Source organism: Notolepis coatsorum (assembly GCF_963971535.1).
Source record: "Notolepis coatsorum genome assembly, chromosome: 2".
Lineage (NCBI taxonomy): Eukaryota > Metazoa > Chordata > Actinopteri > Aulopiformes > Paralepididae > Notolepis > Notolepis coatsorum.
The window spans coordinates 174,770,293-174,794,814 of NC_140166.1; the positions used below are offsets into that span (position 1 = coordinate 174,770,293).

At 46.3% G+C, this 24,522-nt stretch overlaps 1 protein-coding gene across 1 annotated transcript in view; it reads left to right on the top strand.

The window, feature by feature from the left end:
• Nucleotides 1–24,522, top strand: part of gabrg3 (gamma-aminobutyric acid type A receptor subunit gamma3) — a gene marked incomplete at both ends in the record, with an annotated part of 449,762 nt that overhangs the window by 206,087 nt on the left and 219,153 nt on the right. Inside the window, one exon of the mRNA XM_084337932.1 lies at nt 12,860–12,927. Coding sequence (XP_084194058.1) covers nt 12,860–12,927 — 68 coding nt within the window. The remainder of the gene's footprint in view (nt 1–12,859; nt 12,928–24,522) is intronic.

Below are 24,522 nucleotides of genomic sequence, written 5' to 3' on the forward strand. Positions count from 1 at the left end.
TTGTTGTCCTGGCGGACGCCTGTTGATGTCATGCAGGACCTCCAAGTGGGCGCCGCCGCACCTGCTGCACTTCTTCTTCAAGCGGCACTCAGCTGCCATATGGCTGCGCGCGCAGCGGAAGCAGCGGCGGTGGTCCTTGATCCACTGACTCACCTCGTCCGTGGTCAGCTTCCCGAAAGTGTCGCATTGATACAGCCGATGTTCCCCTTCACAGTACTGGCATTCAATCTTCCACTCCTCTTTCGTCGAGGGGGTGTTGTGGTTCTTGTGCTGCGGTACTGATTCGGCTTGGTGCATAACGGTCACCGACCGGCGGTTATCATTTAATCCCCGAGGTCCTGGTCTTGGGCTTGGTCCACTCCATACGAACGTGTCCAGTCGTAGGCTGCTGACCTCCCTGGCGAGGAACTCAGATAGGTCTAGGAGGGATGCCTCTGGGCCGTTGGGGTCACGGTGGTCTCTCTGCCGCCGAAAACGCTCTTGTCGGGCGGGAGGGAGCTTCTCTAATATCCTTTCTACATTAGAGTTAGCGTAAAATTTTTGGTATATCCCCTTTTCCTTTTGGGACCCCAGCATCCCTACCAGGGACTGTACCTTGATAGAGAGGTCATCCAATGCTCTGTTGTCTCTGGCTGGGGGGAGACGGTCGATGTCTCTTATCTCTTGTATCACGTAGTCCCATATGCGTCCATAACGTTGGTCGAGGGCTACTAGAGCCACGGTGTATGGGGTACTTGAGTTGGAATATGCCAGCGCTATATTATGCGCTCTGGGCACCTTCAGGTGCTTGAGGAGGATAGCATACTTGTACGTCTCATCGGGGACATCGGACATCATTGTCTCTAAGCACATTCGTAGCTCTGTGTACTGTGCTCTGTTCTCGTGTGTGAAGTCCGGGAACGTCGGTGTGCCAAGGTACGATGCCATGGATGGCTGGCACATCGGTGAGCGTTGGGGGAGAGGTCTCCTGGGCGAGTCTCCCCGTACGTGTCGTCGTGGGCTGGTACTCGGTGGGTACCAAGGCCCGGGTACCCAGGTGCTGTTCCTCGGGGCTGGCGGTGCGTCAAACTCACCCTTGAGTTGAGTCGGGGGTCTGTAACGCAGGGCCTCGGGGCTGACGCCGGGGCTGTACTGGGCCTCCTGGTCCAGAGTACGTTGCTGCTGGTCGGGGCTGTACTGGGCCTCCTGGTCCAGAGTACGTTGCTGCTGGTCGGCTTGACATTCCTCCTCTTCCTCTTCCTCTGCTAGGTCCTGGAGTCTTCTGTTCAGTCTCTCGGCGACGTAGGCCGGTTCTTCCCGGTTGCTGGGTCTCGTATGGACCGGCCGGGGAGGGGGTTCGGAGACGTGGACAGGATCCTCCTGTTGGCGGGGTCCCGGGTCGCTTGGTCGGGTGGGGGAATGTGTCCTAGACCCTTGTCGTGATGATCTCCGGGAGCTCCGTGCGGAGGGAGGGGGTGTCGCCATGGCAATCAATTTGTCCATCATCTGCGCCTGCAGCCGGTCGCGCTCTGCCTCGCGCTGGGCATGGGCGGCGTCGCGCACTGCTTCGCGCTGGGCATTGGCGGCGTCGCGCTGTGCATTGGCGCTGGCATGGGCGGTGTCGCGCTGTGCATTGGCGGCGGCGCACTGTGCATCGGCGCGGCTTCTTTCAATGTTCTCTTCCGTCTGAAGGCGTCTGGTCTCCAGTCTTATGCGGTCGTCTTCACTCCTTTGTTGCGCCTGGAAGCGCTCTCGCTCGGTTGCAGAATGTTCGCGTTCACTGAGGGCTTGCGCTTGGAGTTGCGCGTGAAGGCGCTCTCGTTGGTCTGCAGCTTGTTCGCGCTCGCTCGTCTGTTGCGCTTGAAGTCGATCGCGTTCGGTGGAGGCTGCCAGGGTGGCGATTAGTGCCCGCGCCAGCATCTTGTCCGCCTCGCTGGGGGAAGACACAGGCGGAGGTGATCGGCCTCTGGCAGTGCTCGTTGGAGATCCGTTCTCCTGTCGCGCTCCGAGGAGGTCCATCTCCTGGGTGTGCGTCTCTTCTGGTAGTGGGTCGGGTTCCGTCCCTGGAGCGCTTTCTTTATCCTGGAGCTCTCCGGGGACTGTCCCGTTGGCGTTGTCGGGGGGTAAAGTCATGTCATGTCCCTCCTGGTCCCCCCCGTGAGCTTGGTCAGTTACGTTAGAACCCACTAGGGTCTCTACTGGCGGGGTCGCCTGGTCGGTAGGGTTTGACATACTTTTACTATCCGCTTTTTCCGCGTTTAACGTCTGTATAAAGCTAGGTAGTAGACTGGCAGCGTAGTCCTCTAGGTAACGAGGTGGCTGCCGTCTGCGCTCCGGGCGATCTAGCTTAGGAGAACCGTTTGTGGAGTGTTCATCATTGGCCATGTTAATATTATATTAATATTACGCTAATTACCCTCCGGCTCGAAGGACCAATTGTAACTGAGGGGTACAATTCCCTGACTGTATTGAATAAGTATGGTATCATTAAACCACTACTGCGTTATGTACATTACTACTGGCCATACAGTACACAGGTATATGAGATGAACACACCCACAATAACACGGCTTCACAAGAAATACGGTTTAGAAGAATATTTATTAGCAGCACGAAGATTATCTTACATTACTTATCAAGATTGAGAGTTGCGCTTGTAAGGCGAAGAATGTGCATGAATAGGTCAAGAGCGTAAGTCCATGAGCATATTACGCAGGAGATAATTAATACCACCTGTATCATAAGAATTATATATGGTACACTAGTAGATCAGCTGGAGATACTAAAGGGGTCCCTCCGGTTGTAAGCCAGCAGGGGAGAGGATTTGTCGGTAGCAGAAAGTCTGGGTCAACGAGGAATAAGGAGACTCCAGGTACAGGAGACAGTGCAATAATCCCTTGATCCGTAGACGAACAACAGCTATTCTCCGGTATGCAGTGCCGCATGGAGGAAAGCTAGCCAGCCTCAGAGTACTAGAGGCGGGCTCGACAGTGCTCCTCACAGGGTAAATCCCACACAACAGTGGGTGTAGAAGATTCTCCGCTCCAACAGCTACTGGACCAAAGCAAATATAATCCAGCCGAAAAGGGCTCTGTAGTCGTCGGGTAGGTTATCCAGTGTACATATCCACACGGTTCTCGTCTAGGGCTCCTCGGATGACGGCACCAGGTTAAGCCGCCCAGCCTGGATAAGCACACTAGCTCGGTACGATGAAACGTTGGTAATGCTGGTCACTGTAGAACGGTAGCCGCACGATACACTATACACAATAGACTATTACTTAATAATAGAATAGGTCGAACTCGACGATACAGCGTTAAACTCTGACACTTCAGCTATCAATTCGCACGCGGTCTCAAGGCTCTATTTCGGGGCAAAACGGGCCCAACAGTTTTGGTAACACCATTAGTGGATTATTAATCAATGACATTTCGGACCATTTACCTGTGTTTACGGTGTATGAAGTTAATTACAAAAAGAATAGAACAGACACCGCACCCAAATATATACGGGTTAAGACTGATAACTCAATGAATGCCCTTAAGAATGAGTTAATGGTCCAGCATTGGGAAACTGTGTACCTAGAACAGGACACTGATGCTGCTTATGTGTCCTTTCTGGATATATTCATGAATCTGTACAATAAGCATTGCCCATTAGTCAAATGTAACAGGAAAAATTACTGTACAAAACCCTGGTTAACCAAGGGACTGATGAACGCCAGTAAAAAGAAAAACCTTTTGTATAAGCAATTTATTACAAATAGGACGGATGAGTCTGAATTGAAATATAAACTATATAAAAACAAACTAACCAATATTATGAGGAATTGTAAAAAGGTTTTTTATGCCAACTTACTAGAAAGGAATAAACATGATAGCAAGGGTATTTGGAAAGTGCTTAATGACATAATAAGAAAAGGGCCAAAAGGTGGACTGTATCCAAATTACTTCATTGCAGACGGCAGGAAAAGTAGTAATATGGAGGAAGTGGCCGATGGCTTTAACAAGTTCTTTGTAGGGGTTGGACCTAGTCTAGCTGAAAAAATCACAGAGAGCGGTCCGACACTAAGTGTGGGTGTAGAAGACTCAATCCATAGAAATCAAAGCTCCATGTTTCTTAATCCAACAGATGGAAATGCAATCATGGCCATACTCAGGAACTGTAAAAATAAAACATCAACGGATTGGAATGACATTGACATGACTGTGATTAAGAACTTAGCGGAAGGATTTGTAGAACCATTCACACATATCTGTAATTTGTCGTTACAATCGGGAATATTTCCTCGTATGATGAAAACTGCAAAAGTATTACCGATATTTAAAACAAGGGACAAACACCAGTTTACAAATTATAGGCCGGTTTCTCTGCTTTCCCAATTTTCTAAGATTCTGGAGAAGATTTATGTAAAAAGACTTGAAGAGTTCATTGAGAAACACAAATTGCTGATTGACAGCCAATATGGCTTCAGGAGGAATAGATCCACCACCATGGCCCTCATTGAGCTAATAGAGGAAATAACAACTTCAATTGACAAAAAACACCATGTACTGGGAATTTGTATTGACCTTCAAAAAGCTTTCGATATGATTGACCATAGTATTTTAATTAAAAAGATGGAAAGATATGGCATTAGGGGTATAGCATTGGAATGGATTAAAAGTTACTTGAGTAACAGGAATCAATTTGTTCAAATGGGCAGTGCCATCTCAACAAACAGGAATATTAGGTGTGGCTTACCACAAGGTTCAATTCTGGGTCCAGTTTTGTTTCTTTGTACATTAATGATATCTGTAAAGTATCTGAAACAATGAAATTTGTGCTATTTGCAGATGATACAAATATGATTTGCTCTGGTGAGAGTTTACAACAGATTCTGAATGAAACCATGACTGAATTGGTCAAATTAAAAAAGTGGTTTGACAAAAACAGATTGTCTCTAAACTTGAACAAAACAAAACTAATGATTTTTGGAAATCGTAATTATCACACACCGATCCAAGTTACGATAGATGATACCGTTATTGAAAGAGTACAGCAAACCACTTTTTTAGGAGTGATCATAAATGAGAAAATTTGTTGGAAGCCTCACATAAGCCATGTAAGAACAAAAATGTCAAAGAGTGTGGGTATTATGTGGAGGCAGGGCCGTAGCCAGGGTTTAGAAATTAGGGAGGTCCATTTATTTTTTTGGCCCAGACCGGCCCACTATAATCGGTCGGACACCACCCACCAGTACACCATCCTTACGGTCCCCTTAAATACCTACTGTACTATTCCCCCCCCCCCAACCCATTACAAAGCTGGGTAGTAAGTGCCATGGACAAGTGGACCAGTGTACTCACTCGCTCTTGGCTGAATCTTGTTTTGGGTGGTGATGTAAAAACACCTGCATCATAGCAGGCTCAGGATGGGCAACGTAGTCTATAGCCTGTTCATCCCTGTCTCTCTCCTCCACAACCTGGCTTGACTAGACATAAGGAGAGAGATGATTACAATTAACTGGTACATTCAGGTCCAGAATTGTTGGAATCCCCTGACAAAGATGTGCAAAAAGCTGTACAATTTAAACAATACCATACTGGTAATGAGAAAATAGTTGTTTATTCAATGAATGCATGGAGCAGTTCCATCTTATTTCATTTGATACTAACTACTCAGTTCATACAGATTTCAAGTATTCAAATATCAATGATGAATATTGCATAAGGTTTACACGGTTAATAGATCACCTTCTTGTTTTATATTCATCTTATATGGCAATTAAATCAATGGTGTGTTTGTTTGGGGAGTTTGACCTATGTGCCTACCACGTGAAGGTGCATGATCAATGGACAGCACAAAAACAATTTGTGTAGGTGGAGACTAGAGCTACCACAGATAGTAATAAGTTATTAAGAGTAAGTAATCCATACCATATATATCCTAATAGTTACCTTATTACCATACTTGGCTGAAAACAAACTTTGCTGCCTGGTGTGAATGTGTTTTTCCCTGTAGGCTAATACATAAGTAGGCATACATTTTTGCAGTTGAGGAAAAATTTGCAGTTGAGTAGGCTATAATGTGCTGTGTTTTTATGTCTTCCATCGAGGACCACCTTGGAAATAAGTGTTAATGCTTGTTAATGAATGCTTTTAGGTGATATCCTCAGGAATACAAATTGGTCAAGATAATTTGTTTTTATGATGTGTTTTTAATTTCCAAATAAATCTAATCAAATAAAAAAGCAGTTTTTGCAGTTGAGCTACTGGTGTTGTATATTATACAGCCTTTTCATGCATCTTTATCAAGGGAACCCTTATCCTAATGATTTAAAAAATAATATTATGATGATATGATATGGACCTAGTAGTTGGGTCATCTGTGGCACTTCGTTTCTCAATGGATTTTTTTAAAAGGCGGGGGAAATTTGTGAGAGACCAAAATCCAAAATGGCTGCCGTGGAAATTAACTTTTTAATGGTTTGACCTACAATGATGCACAATACATGGTACCAGCCCCCTCTCAGTCATGTACCAGCCCCTCTCAGTCATGTACCAGCCAGCCCCTCTCAGTCATGTACCAGCCCTCTCTCAGTCATGTATACCAGCCCCCTCTGTCATCTACCAGCCCCCTCTCAGTCATGTACCACAGCCCCATCTGAGTCATGTACCAGCCCCCTCTCAGTCATGTACCAGCCCCCTCTCAGTCATGTACCAGCCCCCTCTCAGTCATGTACCAGCCTCCTCTCAGTCATGTACCACAGCCCCATCTCAGTCATGTACCATAGCCCCATCTCAGTCATGTACCACAGCCCCCTCTCAGTCATGTATACCAGTCCCCCTCTCAGTCATGTATACCAGCCCCCTCTCAGTCATGTACCAGCCCTCTCTCAGTCATGTACCAGCCCCCTCTCAGTCATGTACCAGCCAGCCCCCTCTCAGTCATGTACCAGCCCCTCTCAGTCATGTACCAGCCCCCTCTCAGTCATGTACCACAGCCCCCTCTCAGTCATGTACCACAGCCCCCCTCTCAATCATATACCTGCACGACTGGCGGGGGGGGTGCTTAGTAAGAGATGTGATTGGGCCAGCCCAGTGTCAGTCAGTACCAATGGGCCGATGTCTCAGCCTAGTAGTGGGCCGGTCGTTGACCAAAAAAAAAAAAGAAAAAATATATAATTTTTTTATAAAAAAAAATATATATAATTTTTTTTTTTTTTTTTTAATAGTTACAAATAGTTACCGAGGTCCGGACCTCGGTGACCTCATAGCTGGCTACGGCCATGTGTGGAGGTCAAGGTATTGGCTGAACCAACAATCTTCTGTTATCTTATATAATGCTTTGGTCCTTCCATATTTGAATTATTGTGTTGAGGTGTGGGGAAATACCTATGAAACCAACCTACTTCCTTTGGTAATGCTCCAAAAAAGAGCAATTAGGATTGTAACAAATGAAAGCTACAAAGCACATACAAATTCTTTGTTTTTAAAACTTTCAGTTCTGAAATTAAAGGACCTGGTGGATTACAAAACTGCCCAGTTCATGTACAGAGTCATTCACCACAGCCTTCCTGACAAGATACAGAAATTGTTCTGTGAGAGAGCTGGACTCCAAAGATATAACCTTAGAGGGAAACTCAAACTGGAACAGCAATCTTCAAGACTAACCAATAAGTGTGTATTTCTCTGTGTGGAGTTACCTTGTGGAATAATCTGGAGGAGGAGATCTAATCCAGTCAATCCATAAATATATTAAAGAGGAAGTTCAAAATGATGGTGTTCACAAAATATACCAGGGAGGAAGACCAACGTATTGTATGAGAATGATTTGAAGGGTGACATGAGAGTATAGTCTAGTGTGTGTGCATGTGTGATTGTGTTGTGTGTAGTTGAAGTATTTGCAAATTGTATTGTATTATATGTATTGGTAATCGTATCATATACTTGCTGAAGTATATATAATATTATATATAATATGGTTATTGATGGGGGATGGAAACATATAAGCTTTGCTTCTTCCATCTCCTTTTCAAACAGTGTATAGTTTCTGGCTGTTTTATTTTTTAACTTTTTTGGGGGGTTCCTCTTTTCCCATTTCATTTATTTTCAAATGTTGTTTTGCCGGACAATGGTAAATGTAGCCAAACTAACACTGTGGTTTTAAATAAAACGATTGAATCTTGAATCTTGTTTCAGTGACAGAGTCTTCAACAGGGCAGTTTCAGTGACAGAGCCTTCTCCATGCAGTTTCAGTGACAGAGCCTTCTCCATGCAGTTTCAGTGACGGAGCCTTCAACAGGGCAGTTTCAGTGACAGAGCCTTCAGCAGGACAGTTTCAGGGACAGAGCCTTCAACAGGGCAGTTTCAGGGACAGTCTTCAAGAGGGTAGCCCCCAGACTGTGCAATGCACTAACCAAAGACATTAGGGACTCCGAGTCCTTCTCCATTTTCCAATCCCACCTCAAGACCCATCTCATTACCATTGCCTTCTCATAAGTTGTATTTATGTCAGTAACCCTGCCCCTTATTGTAAATGGACTTTTGAGTTCTAGAAGACTGCTGTACAAAACAAATGTATTATTATTATCATTATCATATTATTATATCATGGAATAAATATTTATATAGCACAACAGCAGTTACAAAGTGCTTCACAATTATAGAATAAAATGCACAATAGTACACAGCTTCGGGTAGAAAACAACAGGTAAAATACAATTTATAAAACAAAACAGACACTCGTCAATAAAAGCAATATAAAACAAAAAACAAATGTTGGGTATGACTTCCTAAACACCTCCTGCTGTTAGGGCTGTCAAAGTTAATGCTTTAATTTGAGATTAATTTAAATTATTTAAAGAATTAAAATGTATTAATCTAGATTAATCTATGGAGTGAAAAATCTTCAATTTTAGCGCCGCGGATATAAGAAAGAGGTCTAGCTGAGTCAATGTTGATGGTTTTGTTGAACATTTGTATTTCACAGAGAGAAACTGTATTCAAAGAAAGCTATTAAAATAGTCTTTGAATCTAAATATACTTTCTTTGTGTTGATTTTACATTAATTCCATGATTTTACTCAAGTAAATATCTGTTACAAGCTTCGGTCTTAAGTAGAAAAATGATATTTTTAATCTAGATTAATCTAGATTAATTACAGAAAATTGTGAGATTAATTAGTTAATTTTTTTATATCTATTGACAGCACTAATTCAAATACTACAGCCAATCACCATGTCTTACCTTTCTCTCATCCTCGTTTTACTCCTAGTGCAGATTTGAGTGACAGCTCTCAGTATCCCAGCTGTCTTCCACCACCCCATTCTTCTCCTTAGATTTTAGATTTGTTAGGTGACTTGAAAACAACAACCAGAATACAATTATAATAAAGAGCACAACATTGGTCTCTATGGCTGATATCACCCCCTGGGAGTGTCATGTCCAACCTAGGTCTCTATGGCCTAGGGCTGATATCACCCCCTGGGAGTGTCATGTCCAACCTACAGTAGGTCTCTATGGCCTAGGGCTGATATCACCCCCTGGGAGTGTCATGTCCAACCTACAGTAGGTCTCTATGGCCTAGGGCTGATATCACCCCCTGGGTGTGTCATGTTCAACCTTGGTATCAACAACCTCTGGTTGATATCAACCTTCTGCATACAAGCCAAACCAGCCTTCACTTAATCCTACCTCGATCATCTCAACCTGCTGCATACAAGCCAAACCAGCCTTCACTTAATCCTACCTCGATCATCGCCATCATCATCATCATCATCATCATCCTGACTGTCGCCTTATTAACAGATAGGACCACACCCGATTAATCGACTACTTGACTAAATAAAACGACATAACTGCTACTGTGTACACACTTCTACTAAAATAAACTCACAAACACCGCCAGCAGACACTAGAGCCATATGAAATCCGTTTTATTATTTTCCAAATTCCATTACATTTTTTGCCAAATTCAGTTTTTTCCGTTTTAATATTTCAGAATTCTGTATTTAGCTTTTTATGCTCATTTTACCATCAGAAATAGTGTCTAATAAGTGGAAATGAATAAATGTCCACAATTGAATAAGATATAACAGTCCATTTAATGTTTTTAAGTGCTGCAACTCAGAAATACAGTTCAATTTTACACTATTTTTCAAATAATATTGTGACAAAATAAAAAAGCACACAAAATAAAAATACACATTTCAAGTGTAAACAATAGATACAGCTACTACTGACATTATCACAATGACAATGTCAGTCGCCTAGCTATATCTATTATATTGTGATGAAATATAGTAATGCATAATTTAGGCACCTTTAGTTTAGTTTATTTAGTTTATAAAGGACAGTGTGTAATGACAATAATTTGCATTAAACAAATAGATGGGTGCACTAGATTTAGCAAGAAGCTATCATTTCCATGTACTGTAACGTTACATAGCTATTTAATCACAATAGTGTCGCACGTGTTTTTGCGGGTCCAGTCCGCGGTACGTTGACAGAATTTGCAAAACACCTTATCGCCGGAGGCATAAATGTCATTAGGATACTGCTCTGCTCTGAATTTAGGGCTTATTGCGGAATTTCTTAGCTTCTTGACGACATTAACACTTTGATTGCCCAATCCGAGTTTTCTCGGGTTTAGCGATCTGAATTCATATTTCATCAACCGAGTCTACCGTTGGTAAATCAGCCACTCCAGGCGCTCAGATGTGAAAAAGCGCCCCCTATCGTCTCCCAGATGGTAATTCACCCTTTTGGATTGGACTCAATGAAAAGGCATGAGAAAAAAATACCCGGACTCCACATTTTACTTCTCACGCATGTGACCGGAGTCGATCAGCTTCATTCTGGACCCTCAGAGCAGCGGGGATTATGTGTTTTTACAGTATACGCGGTGGATCAATAAAAGGATCGATTTTCGGAATGGTGATCAGGAATTGGAATAATCCATTTGGATACCATCTGATCTCAGGTAAGGAATCTATTTTACCAGTATTAGGATAATCAGACCCGTTTTCACGGAGATATAAGCTTTCCCCCTATAATGTGATATGGCTGTTTGACTGTAAAAGCGATCAGGAACTGAGAGAATAGATTTTCAGCGCGCGGCACCAGCGTACACATATACTATCGATAATCTAGCGTTTATTTGAAAACGATTCATAAATAGGCAGAAAAATGACAACGTTCTAGAATATTCCAGTACAGGGAGATTATCATGGAATCTCTTCTTTTTTCCGTGAAAACAAGGGCTTTTCAAAATGATATAAAACGGAAATGAACCGATAAATAAACAATCCGCTTCGACAATGTTGACTGGAAATGGGTCATTGATAATGCGACGGGCAGATTAGACACATAGCCATAATTTAAAACATAGATTAGGCGATATTAACGTTAACATTGAAGTGGTGCTGGGCATTCAAGGGGGTAAAAAGGAAAACACGGCCGGCTCTGAAAGTGTTAACACTGAAGCAGCGAGACGGCAGACGCTTGGACACTGCTGTGTTGTGTGTAACACGCAGCGCTCCCCGCCTCCCCGGTCATGTTTGCTTTGCAACAAACGTTCCACCCAAAAGCGGAATTTCAGTCCAGATTACGCCAAATTCTGCAATATTCCACGTTTTGCAGTTGATTCCATTTTTATTGGTCAATTCCGTGATTCCGTCCGCGATTCCGTGAACCCGGATTTCATATGGCTCTAACAGACACTGAACCTTACTAGAAAGCCTAAACTAGGAAGCAGATGCTAGAGGGAATTCCTGTACAGCTTAGATGATTCCAGGCCTGGCTCCTATCTGCCCTCCTTGTAGGCTCTTCAATGTCAAGGAATCTATAAAGATTTTATAAAGTTTCAAGTCTACCCTCTGTGAACACAACCCCCACACACTGAACGTTGCCCTGGTGTCTGGCAGGGCAACGTGAATGATGAAATCTAAATTAATAATAATAATAATAATAATAAACTAATTAAAGGGTAAGTTCAGAATTTAACGTTTTTCCATTATTACTGTACTGTACATGTCCTCCTCACAACAGGACGATATAATTCTGGTTAAAAATCAGCAAAATGTGCCTTTAAGGGCAAATTGTTGATGTTCCCACAACGAGTGAAGTGGACAAGGACTCACACAACTTACATTTACATTTAGTCATTTAGCTGACGCTTTTATCCAAAGCGACTTACAAGTTCTGTATGACAAGTCATCAGGAAGGGCACAACTCTATCAGCTGAGTAACAATGTTCATCAAAGTGTTGAGTGCTACAGTGTAGGTTAGTTTATTAGGACAAGTGCATGACAGTAAGGTTAGTTAGGGTTAGATATTATTATTATTTATTTTTTTCAGATAATGGTTGAAGAAGTGCGTCTTTAGTCGACGGCGAAAGATTGGACGGGTTTCGGCTGTCCTAACTGGGGTGGGTAGTTCATTCCACCATTGTGGGGCAAGGACTGAGAATAGGCGACTTCTCTTTGATGACCCTCCCGGAGCTCGGATAGGAGTAGGTCTGAGGTGGCCAGAAGATGCAGAGCGTAGGGGTCTTGATGGTGTATAGTTAGAAACCATTGACCGGAGGTAGGCGGGATCGGTTCCCTTTGCCGCACGGTATGCTAGGTCGAGGGCCTCAAGGGTTAATCTCTGCTGCATGGCCAAGAGACCACTTGATACAGACATGTAGAAAGCATTGACATTGGCAGTAATATTGAAGTAGGGAACATGAAGATGGGGGCAGCTGGTATATTTTCATTCATTATAACCCCAGGCAGCCTTATTCAATGACTCCCCACTCTTCCTTTGTTCTCTTTGAGGCATACAGATGATCAAGGTATGCAACTTGAATTGAATCAAAGGCGAAAGGCCATTAATCATTTATCTTTCTTTTGCAGTCAAACCGACCGTCATAGACGTGGACATATTCGTGAATAGCATTGGACCTGTGTCATCAATCAATATGGTAGGTGCATATGATTTAATTACTTTTTTTCATTTCTTGCAAGTACGTTTGTTTGATGCCACCATCTTTGTGTTCTGGATTCGGCCATTCAAAACTGTCTCCTCGTTACAGTATATAGACTGTCTCTGTAGTTTTGATCAGACAAGAATTACTACAACACGGTACACAGAATAGATAATTACAGAATGCAATGTTCTTTCCCACATTATTGACATCTTCATACCCCCACCACACACACACGCACACGCACCCTCTGTTTGGCCCGGATCTGTGCAATGACGGCTGGCTTTCAGAGGTATGAGTTTAGTTGTTGTTGTTTTTTTTTTTTTTTTTTTTAGAGCAAGTGAGACTATACCAAGTGTAAGAAAGGCTAAGAGGAAGTCTGAGAGGAATAGAGAGAAAGAGATGGGAGATCAGAGTGAGAGGAAGGAGCTTAGGGCGGATATAAGGGGTTGAAAGGGGTACATTATAACGGGATGGATGGGGAGAGGAGGACGACCTTTGGAGTTCATTTGGAGTGAAGGAGGGAGACAGGAGATTTCAGGCGTGCTCAGAGAGTTGAGTGCATTTGAAGAAAGGTCCAGTAAGTGGGGGGGGGGGTTGGAAAGTTTCTCTGTGAGGGTTCACGTTCAGATTAAGACGCCAGAACGTGAGGTCTGTGGCTCAATAGAGGAAATTGAGATGGTTTTGTTGCAAAATATGCTATATGTCCAAAAGGAAACCAACCTGAGATTAATCTGTAGTCGTACTGACTGAAAGTGCAATCCGGTATTGGCAGTATCACATTGTCAGAGGAGTGTGTCTCTTAGGCTGTATGTTCTGCATGCTGTGTGTAAACATGGGGGAGTTTATTGTATTCCCCAGCCAGATCTGCTGCATGCTGCATGCTAATGTTCATATCTCCCTTGGTATAAGCCCTGTTTTCTTTTAAAGAGGATACATATTCTGAATTTGTATCAACAGACCCATTAAGATTTTATTTCATTATTAGCTGCTATAGTGGCAGGTTGGGCGTGGGGGTGGAGTTTCACAAAGAAGTGTTTTATTAGAGGAGTTAAAATGAGAAACTGAATGGTACTTCTTCTAAAAGTACAGTTAGTACAGTTTTAAAGACTCATTACTACCAATGGTTGAAAATAACAGTAAGATAGATCAGGACTACGATCCATATCACAGCAGTGTGAAAAGGTTTTATCGGTGCACCCAGTAATAATGCCTTTTTTTTTATTAATCTTATTAATTTGAAATGATTGTTTCTATTTTATGAACAGTCACACAGACAAATGTATTTGTAGCAGTAACCCGCCCGGACCAACCGATAGGTTATGTATATAACCTAGTTATATGAGTACTGGCTGAGCGTCCTGCTCTTCGCCATCGAGATATACCTCATCTCCAGTACCTAGTGTACTCCATCAACGAATAAAAACAAATACACCCAGCACCTGCCAGGCCCCGCCCTAGTGACGTACTATATATAGCACTAGGCGTGGTCACCACTCGCTCTTCCTCGGAAAAAAACGTTTCCAAAGAAAAGTTTCCCCAAGGGACCTCAGGGCAAGCTAAGAGCAGGACGCTCAGCCAGTACTCATATAACTAGGTTATATACATAACCTATCGTTATATTAGTCGTACTGGCGAATCGCGTCCTGCTCTTCGCCATCGAGATATGGGGACAGAGCAGACGCGAGGACCGACAAATGCACCCCCTGAGGACCCGAAAGCCCACATCAGGGGGGAGGGGAGTCCCGTCACGCCATCCTTCCTAATGAAGAGGGGGCGGCAGTCAACTCCACCCGAGTGCGAACAAGAGGGAACTAGAACCTCTTGAACACACAGCACAGGCGGAACCACGTGTGACACAACACATTGTGGCCCACACCCACACACCCATGCTACCCCACCAAAGGACGGGAAGCAGGAGAGGTTCCAGACCTCAGAACCGCCTGGGAGACAGAATCCCCGGTCATGTCCATGAGGTAAAACCTTACGAAGGGACCTGGTGAGGACCACGAAGCCGCAGCACAGATGTCCTCCACCGAAGCCCCACCCAGCAGGGCGGCAGAGGCCGCCACCCCACGAGTGGAGTGCGCCCTGACGCCCCCAGGGGGAGCCAGCCTGGCCAACGTGTAGCAAAGGGCAATGCCCTCGCACAACCAATGGGACAGGCGCTGTTTCGACAGTGCCTTACCAGCACGAGAGCCACCGTAACAGACAAAGAGCTGATCGGTAGCCCTGAGGCCCTGAGTACGGCTGAGGTAAATCCCCAAAGCCCGGACCGGACATGACAGGTGAAGGCCCGCCTCCAACTCACTAGCGTGAGGAGGCGGATGAAACGCCTGAACCATAATATCCCTGGAGCGGAAAGAACTCCGGATATTTTTCGGCACTAAGGCTGGATTAGGCCGCAGAGTGGCACCGCTATCGGAACGAATAGACAGGCACTCGGTCCGCACCGAGAGAGCACAAAGCTCACCCACGCGCTTAGCGGAGGTGATGGCCAGCAAGAACGTGGTCTTGAACGACAGCTGTTCCAACGGCGCTTGCTCAAGAGGCTCAAACGGGGCCATGGACAACCGACCGAGGACCAATTGAAAATCCCAGCTCGGAGCCAGAGAGCGTTTCACCGGCTTAAGGCGTCGAACGCCAAGCAGGAAATGCTTCGTAAGAGGGTGGCTGAACAATACAACACCCTCAAACCCCTCATGATAAGAGGATATAGCCGCCGCATATACCCTCACCGTCCATAGCCTCCACTCTCTCCCCCCGCCTCCTACTTACCGGTGACCTCAACATCCATGTTGACCAACCAAACTCAAACCTCACTCCTGACTTCCTCTCCCTCCTTGACTGTTTTAGCCTCACCCAGCACATCAACTTTCCCACCCATTACAAATGCCACACACTTGACCTTGTTTGCTCTGCCTCCCTACCCATATCCAATCCCCACTCTCTGACCACTACTGCATCCTTTTTGCTGCTCCCCTTCCCCCACCCCACCACTCCAATAAACGCACCATCTCTTTCCGTAACATAAAATCCATTGACCCTCTCACACTGTCTCAGTCCATATCCTCTGCCTTTCCCCCTGACTCCGCCCCCTCTAACCCCGACGACTATGCCTTCCTCCTCAACTCTACTCTCTCTGACTCCCTCGACTCACTGGCACCCCTGAAAACCATCACTGTCTCATTCACCACCTCCTCCCCCTGGTACACTCCGGAACTCCGCTCTATGAAGCAGCCCGTCCGTCAATTAGAACGCCTCTATAAAAAAACCCACCTCACCATCCACGCCGACCTCCACAAACAGCACGTCTCCTCCTACCGTGATGCACTCCAAGCTGCCAAATCTGCCCACTACTCCACCATCATCAACAGCAGCAACCGCAACCCCCGGACCCTCTTCTCCACTGTCAAGAAACTCCTACAACCCCCGGACAATAACTCACTCTCCTCCCCTGACCTCTGCAACTCGTTTCTCCTCTTCTTCAATAATAAAGTATCTCTAATCAACAGCTCACTGACTGCCCGCATTGCCAATTCCCCCACCCTCGCCCCCCCCCCACCATCATTTTCCCCCCACCTGACTCCATCCCTCCCACCCCTTTTACTGCCTTCGCCCCAGTCGACTCCTCCTTCATCATGGACCTCATGACCACCTCCAAGACCACTACCTGCTCCCTTGACCCCCTACCCACTACTCTCACCAAAGCCTGCCTCCCTGCTCACATCCCCCACCTCACCGCCCTTTTCAACCAGTCACTATCCCTAGGCCACGTCCCCTCCCCCTATAAACTCGCCACTGTCACCCCTGTCCTCAAAAAACCCACCCTTGACCCATCCAGCCTCTCCAACTACCGCCCCATATCCAATCTTCCTTTTTTCTCTAAAACACTGGAACGCATTGCTGCCTCCCAACTCCACTCCCATCTCCAGTCCAACACCCTCTATGAACCCCTTCAGTCTGGCTTCCGTCCCGCTCACAGCACCGAAACTGCACTGGTTAAAGTCATCAACGACCTCCTCATCTCCGCTGACTCCGGTGCCCTCAACATCCTGATCCTACTCGATCTCAGTGCAGCCTTTGACACAGTGTGTCACTCCATCCTCCTCCAAAGGCTGCACCAACTGGGTGTTGAGGGCACAGCACTTGGCAGGTTCTCCTCCTACCTCACAGACAGACACCAATTCATCTCCCTCTCCGGCCACACCTCCTCCCTCTCCCCAGTCACACAGGGGGTCCCCCAAGGCTCAGTCATTGGCCCCCTGCTCTTCATCTGCTACATTCTCCCCCTTGGTCACATCATCCGTAAATACCACCTCAACTTCCACTGCTACGCTGACGACACCCAAATCTACATCAGTACACAATCCCCCCACAGCCCACCCCTCAGTCACATCGAATCCTGCATCACCGAACTCCAAACTTGGATGACTCACAACTTCCTCAAACTGAACAGTGACAAGACTGAACTTCTCATCATTGGCACCAAAACCACCCTCACCAGATCCGGACCCATCACACTCACCATCAACGACTCCACCATCACCCCCTCCCCCCTAGTCCGAAACCTTGGTGTCCTCTTTGACCCCACCCTCTCATTTGACCCCCACGTCCGCTCCATCATAAAAATATCATACTTTCACCTCCGCAACATTGCAAAAATCCGTCACTGCCTCTCCCCCCCTGCTGCTGAATCCCTCATTCACGCCTTCATCTCCTCCCGCCTGGACTACTGCAACTCCCTCCTCACTGGTATCACCTCCCGCTCCCTCCATAAACTGCAAATGGTCCAAAATTCAGCCGCCCGCCTCCTCACTAACACCCGGTCCCGCGAACACATCACTCCTGTCCTCCACTCCCTCCACTGGCTCCCGATCAAACACTGCATAAACTTTAAAACACTACTCCTCACCATCAAAGCCCTCCACAGCCTGCCCCCCCCCTACCTGACTGATCTCCTTCTTCCCTACCGCCCCACCCGTTCCCTCCGGTCCTCCTCCACTGCCTCCCTCACTGTCCCGATATCCAAGCTTAAAAACTTTGGAGATCGGGCCTTCTCTCGTACTGCACCCCGACTCTGGAACTCCCTCCCCCAGTCCATCAGAGACTCCCCTACACTCTCCACCTTCAAAGCTCGCCTCAAAACCCACCTGTTCTCCCTTGCCTTCAACCCCCCCCACCCATAAACCCCCCCCCCCTCTAACCTGATTGATGTCTGTCTCCAGTCTTTTTTGTGCCATCATGCTGTCTTCCCTGTTCCCCCCATGGTCTCATGTTCCTTTTGTTTTGTTTCTTTGTTGTTTCTTTGTTTTTGTTTCTTTGCTTTTGTTTCTTTGTTTGTACTCTTGCTCCCGACTATTGTCAGCGACTTCGGGTTATTGAGAAGCGCTATATAAATTAAATGAATTATTATTATTATTATTATTATTATTATTATTATTATTATTATTATTATTATTACCCATACTGTGCGACTCTGAACTCTGTTGCCTATACTCAATTTATACCTACCTACAGCTTTCACTGTCTACAACTGCCCTACACTGTAATCATAGTCTTAATATCTACCATATCTTAATAATCTTAACTACCTACTAAGTCCACACCTAGCAATATTGTTTTATATTGGTAAACACGAAGCCAGTCTATAACTGCACTGGCTTTTGTCGTTTGGTAGAAAAATACTATGACAGCTAATGCTATGACTTCTATGAGAATACTGAATGTTTTATCATACGGGTAGGTTTTATTTCCACACATTACCATTTTATGGTAAATTGTGATGATAGTTTGGAGAATTTCAGTGCGAGATCCAATCCTTAAAGGGACTGAGACTGTTTGTGAACTTGGCATAATGTTAAAATCAAGAACAGTTGCACGTTAACACTTTCAATGCCGGAGCTTGGTGCCTCAGAACATGGTTGAATGCCAGCACCCACTTCAATGATAGCGTTGTGAACGTCTTAAATTAATGTGTCTAATCTGGCCGTCGCTTATCAATGACTTGTTTGCAGTCAACATTGTCGAAACGGATTGTTTTTTTAATCGGTTCATTTCCGTTTTATACCATTTTGAAAAACCCTCGTTTTCTTGAAAGTTTCAGGAAAATATAAAGATTCTGTGATAAACAGCCTTTACTGGAATATTCTGGAATACACAAAAAACGTTGTAATTTTTCTGCCTATTTATGAATAGTTTTCAAATAAACGCTAGATTATCGATAGTATGTGTACTTATGCACGCTAGAGAAGCGAGCTGAAAAATCTATTCTCTCATTTCCTGATCAGCGCACACACACACACACACACACACACACACACACACACACACACACACACACACACACACACACACACACACACACACACACACACACACACACACACACGACACACGCTGATATCTCTGTGAAAACAGATCCGATTATCCTAAGACTGGTAAAATAGATTCCTTACCTCAGATCAGATGTTCTCCAAAAATATTATTCCAATTCCTGATCGTCATTCCAAATATCGATCGCGTTTATTGATTCAGCGCTGGGTACTGGAAATACCGATTCCACGCTGTTCTGAGGGTCGGCGAAGATTTGGATCTCTCCGGATGGCTTGCCGGATAAGTAAAATGAGGAAACTGGATTTCCCCCCCCCCCATCAGTCTAATCCAATGGGGTGCAGTACAACGGGGAGAGACGATAGGGGGCGGTATTTTCCCAATGGAGCTCAGAGAGAGGTTGCTGCACTAACGTGAGACTAGATTGATGAAATATGAATTCAAATCGCTAATAAATAAATAAAAAACGTCAAACAAACGCTATATGTCGTTGCTGGCATTCAACGGTCGGCATGAACTAACGACATATAACGTCATTGGCACTCAAAGTGTTAAGCGGTAGGCTTGGGCGGTATCATTTTTTTCACACCGTCATACCCTGATGACATAATACCCCGGTATACGGTATATGACGGTATGACTTTCATTTATCAGCGGGGGGGGGGGGGGGGGGGGGGGGCAACCTGTGTTACCAAGTAAACAAATCATTGCTAGCTCTCAGGGAATGGTAGTCAGAAGCCCGCACCGTTAGCGTTAGCATGTAGCCTAGCCATGGCAGACTATTTGATTCCTTAAGGGCTCGAAATTGCCTGGGTTTTGGTCATATGCTCCCGAAATGCTCCCGCTGTTTGGCTACTTCTATGTGCAGTGAAAACGTAAGGTTATGTATATAACCAAGTTCTGTGAGTTATGGTGCGCTCAGCACCAGTAGCACTGTACTTCACTTCGTGTACATACACTGAATAAAAAAATTCCACCATGTACCTTTACATCCCCATATTAGTCTGACCACACCCCCTTCCGCTTACCTTCATAAGCAGCTGTGTGGTCACCTACTCGCCTCCTTCCCAAACTTTCACCACAAGGCGAGATCAAGGGCAGCAGCGGCGTCCTGGTGCTGAGCGCACCATAACTCACAGAACTTGGTTATATACATAACCTTACGTTCTGTTTCGTTAAGGCTTCGCTCAGCACCAGTAGCACAACGGGGGCTGAGCGGGAGCCTTAGCCCGACAAATACACCCCGCTGAGCCCCCCCACAACCATCAGACCGGGGAGGACCGAGCCCCCCCGACCCTCCCTAATGGAGGACACCCTCCCTATTGGAGGCTTACGGGAGAGAGACGGATCCGACCAGGCGAAGAGGAACTCAAGCAACTCAACGCACAGGGTGAGCAGACCGTGGCTTGACCCCACGACTACACACACGCACAACCCGCATGCCACCAGGGAATGAACGGAAGGAACAACCTCGTTACTGCCCCCAAAATCACGGGGTCAAGAGCAACCCTAACCCCGTGGCAAGGCCGTAGCAGCGGAGCGCGAAGGAAGACCCAGTCCCACTGAAGGGACTGGATCCCCTGGAAAAAGGGGGCCTTGAGAGGTCAATGACGCCAGGCATCAAGACCCCACCAGGTGGTCACTTAGTGACACCGCCCCCCACATCGCCAGCGTATTCGGATAGGGCCCCTCCAAGAGCGGGCCCTTTCCCCCCAATAGCACACCGCCTGGCACACTGACCCTGAAACACAGGCAGTCAGCATGGCCTTAAGCACTCAAAAGGTTAACCAACGGAAGCAGGCAGCGCACCGGGGAAACCAGGCAGCAGGCTGTAACCTGAGCCTGGAGCACTGCGGACGAGACAGGCGCCAAAGGAGTCAGCTGAAAACAGCCCCCCCGGCGGAAGGGGCGTATGCTGGCGTTGTTGATCACCATGACAAAGCCTCCATAAAAAAAAACCCACCCCGAGGGGTTGAGGCAGAGAAGGCTGACATGATTGGCAGACGTCATGAACGTGCAGGGGCACACTCAATCGGGTAACCCGGGAGTTGACTCTGCTCCAACACACCAGGGAATCAACCACCCCCTTGGTACCATATGCGGTGGTTGTTCCTATAACCCCTCAAGAAAAAGGGTTATCCCAGGTCTACGGTATCAACGGAACTTTACTTCGGGAGAGAAGGTCCAGAAGACCACCCCAACAGCCCTCTCTTCGCCATGCGTGAGAGAGGAGCGAAGAAAAGAGAACCAGCCCCTTAAGATAGTGCCAGGTACAAAAGAGTACCCAACAAGGGTCTCCATAACGCCTAACCTTGTGACACCCCGGGCCGACCCGGCATTTTTCCCCCGAAAAAAGCCCAAGTCCCTCAGGGTACCAGAACAGCAGATCTGCATCCCCGGCGGACAACGGGTTAACTGACCTGGACCAGTGTGACCAAAACCAGTCCTGTGCCCTAACCACGCCGACCTGCCTACTCCGTGAGAAGGGGCAGATATGCGTGTCGATCAAAAAACATGAAAAGAGGGCGCCACCCAGACGGGCTGGTGTGAACCGTGCTCGGTGGCCCACCCCAAGGGCGTGAGACCCCTCTACCTATGTTCCGATCGTATTCTGTTAACATCCCCCAGACATGAACGAGAACCCGTCGAGAACCAGTAACAGGTTCTCGGAAGAGGACAAACCCTCCATCCCAGTTGCTTTATAAAACGCTGTTTTAACCACAAGCAACCAAGGCGTACTAGCTACACGCATGATTCCCATCAGAAACACCCCGAGCTAGCACCATGCATGCGTCGGGACACAACCACATCAATGAACAGGCTAATTTAGACTCTTCATTGAATCCTCAAGGCGCCTGGGAGAACGACAAGAAGGGTGTGGTGCTTCCTATACTCCACACTTTTTTATTAAAAAAGAAAAGAAGCACCGACTGTATGAATCCCATTTGACACAGCTGAGGATAAAAACTGTTTACATTTTTATATCCAGTCACCCCCACCACAGAGGATTAGACGGAGTTCCCCAGAGAGACTTCCCACGTGAGCCATAGATTGAAAAAGCCATGGTAATCTTGAGTCATGTTACACATATATCGAGCGTAGTGGAATCCACGCTCTATCCCGACACTTTGACAACAACAGACAGTCATACGGGTCTAACTCACAGAAGCCATCGTCAATAGCAACGTGCGTAGTGACGTGTGCTATGACGGGGGGAAACCCAATACCCCCCACCCCCCCCCCCCCCCCCCCCTCCCTGCCAAGTCGCCTAACGGCTTGGCCCTGACTGGACTGACAAGAGATGAATAAACCCCCTGACCAATCAGAAGAGGGAAGGAGGGGTTTATCCGGTACCCCCTCACAAGCCCTTTCCTTGCACACAGCAACAACTTTAGCACACGATACATTTAATAGCAATGCTAATGAATAGCGCAAGCTAGGGGGCGCTAGTGAGCGGTGAATGGAGTAGTCGCATTTTTCTGAGCTCCCTCCTCAACTTCTAATTTTGTATAAAAAACACACGTTTATCTAACAGTTTGCTTGAAAAAGTATCAACAGACTAAATATAACACTACCGCCGTGGAAAGTTGAGATTATATGGAATTTACCGATGGGAAGGGGCCAAACAAACAAAAAAAAGGCAACCGCAGCTGGCAAACGACAAACAATGGCCACTACGAGACAAGCAGCAGCAGCCCAAACATCTGACGACACTGCCAGCGCTGCTATTCTGGCTGCAATTGAAAGCCAGGGTAAGAGTCTGAAGAAAGCGATGGACGAGACCCGAGTCTCTATCACATCCCGTTTGGACAAGTTTGAAGCCACTTTGGCATCCCTGCAGTCCGAGCAGAACAGCGTGAAGCAGCTAGTGACGGGGATAGAAGTGACGGTGAACGACCACGACGCGCGTCTGAAACTCCTGGAAGAATCCCAAAAATCCTTACGGAAGGAAAACACAGAACTCCGGGCTAAGCTCAACGACTTAGAGGGCCGGTCCCGCCGGCTGAACCTCAAATTCGTGGGAATCAAAGAGGGCGAGGAGAAGGGAAGGCCTACTGACTTTGTGACCGAGTTGGTCTCGCAACTACTTGGCAGTGAAAACTTCACCAAGCCAATTAAAGTGGACAGAGCCCATCGTATCCTGTTAGCCAAGCCCGCTGAGGGGGAGAAACCACGCACGATTATCGCCAAGATGCACCACGACAAAGACAAGGACCGGGTCCTGCGTCTCAGCCGCGAGCACGGCCCTCTTTACTACAAAGGATCCAGAGTGTATATTTTTCCTGATTATACAGCGGACGTGATGACCCAGCGCAGAGCCTTCAGTGATGTGATGAAGACCCTCCGAGAGGCAAATGTGAAATACAGCCTACGCTTCCCAGCCAAGTTGCGCGTCGAGCACAACTCTACTCTCACAATGTTTGGCACCCCGGAGGAGGCTGTGCGCTTTTCCAAGACTCTCTCAACTGATGGACCTGGTCCCATGCTGGCGGCCTCAAGCTGACTGTATATAAACTGATTTGTTGACTATTCAACATAAGACACGTGTGAACACTTTATTATTTTTCATCCACTGAGTTGTGGAGGGACAGCTGTCTAGGTATTGGTAACTATAACGTTAACCGGTGCAATGCGATGCCTATTCTTTTGCCCAGCTGTCTTCGTGAGTATATGGGGATTTTGCCGTTCAGTTTTGGTAAGCGGCGGTTGGGGGGTGGGGGGGTTTATTGTGTTGCCAGTCCTTATTGTTATATTTTTGTATCTGAAGTCTCTTTCAAGAAGGTGGATGATCAATGGATTCAAATGTACTTCATATACCATGCTGTTTGTATTAAGATTGTTATCACTTGGTCGTGATGACGCAAGGGGTTAATATATCGGGGGGTGAGAAGCCTATTACGATGGTGTCATGGAACACTAAAGGATTGGGTAGTGCAGTTAAAAGGGGAAAAGTATTTGCTCATTTGAAAACATTGTCTGCAGATATTATATTTTTACAAGAGACTCATATAGCTCCAACGGAACAGAGGTGCCTGAGGAAGCACTGGGTGTCACAAGTGTACCAATCTGCTTTTTCTTCCAAAGCAAGAGGGGTTGCTATTTTATTTAGTAAATTTGTCCCATTTCAAATGACCACGGTAGTCTCCGACCCCGGAGGCAGATATGTCATGGTGTCTGGTAGCATTAATTCACTACCAATAACATGCCTGAATATTTATGGTCCTAACATTGACGACCCAAGCTTTTTTCGTAAAATAT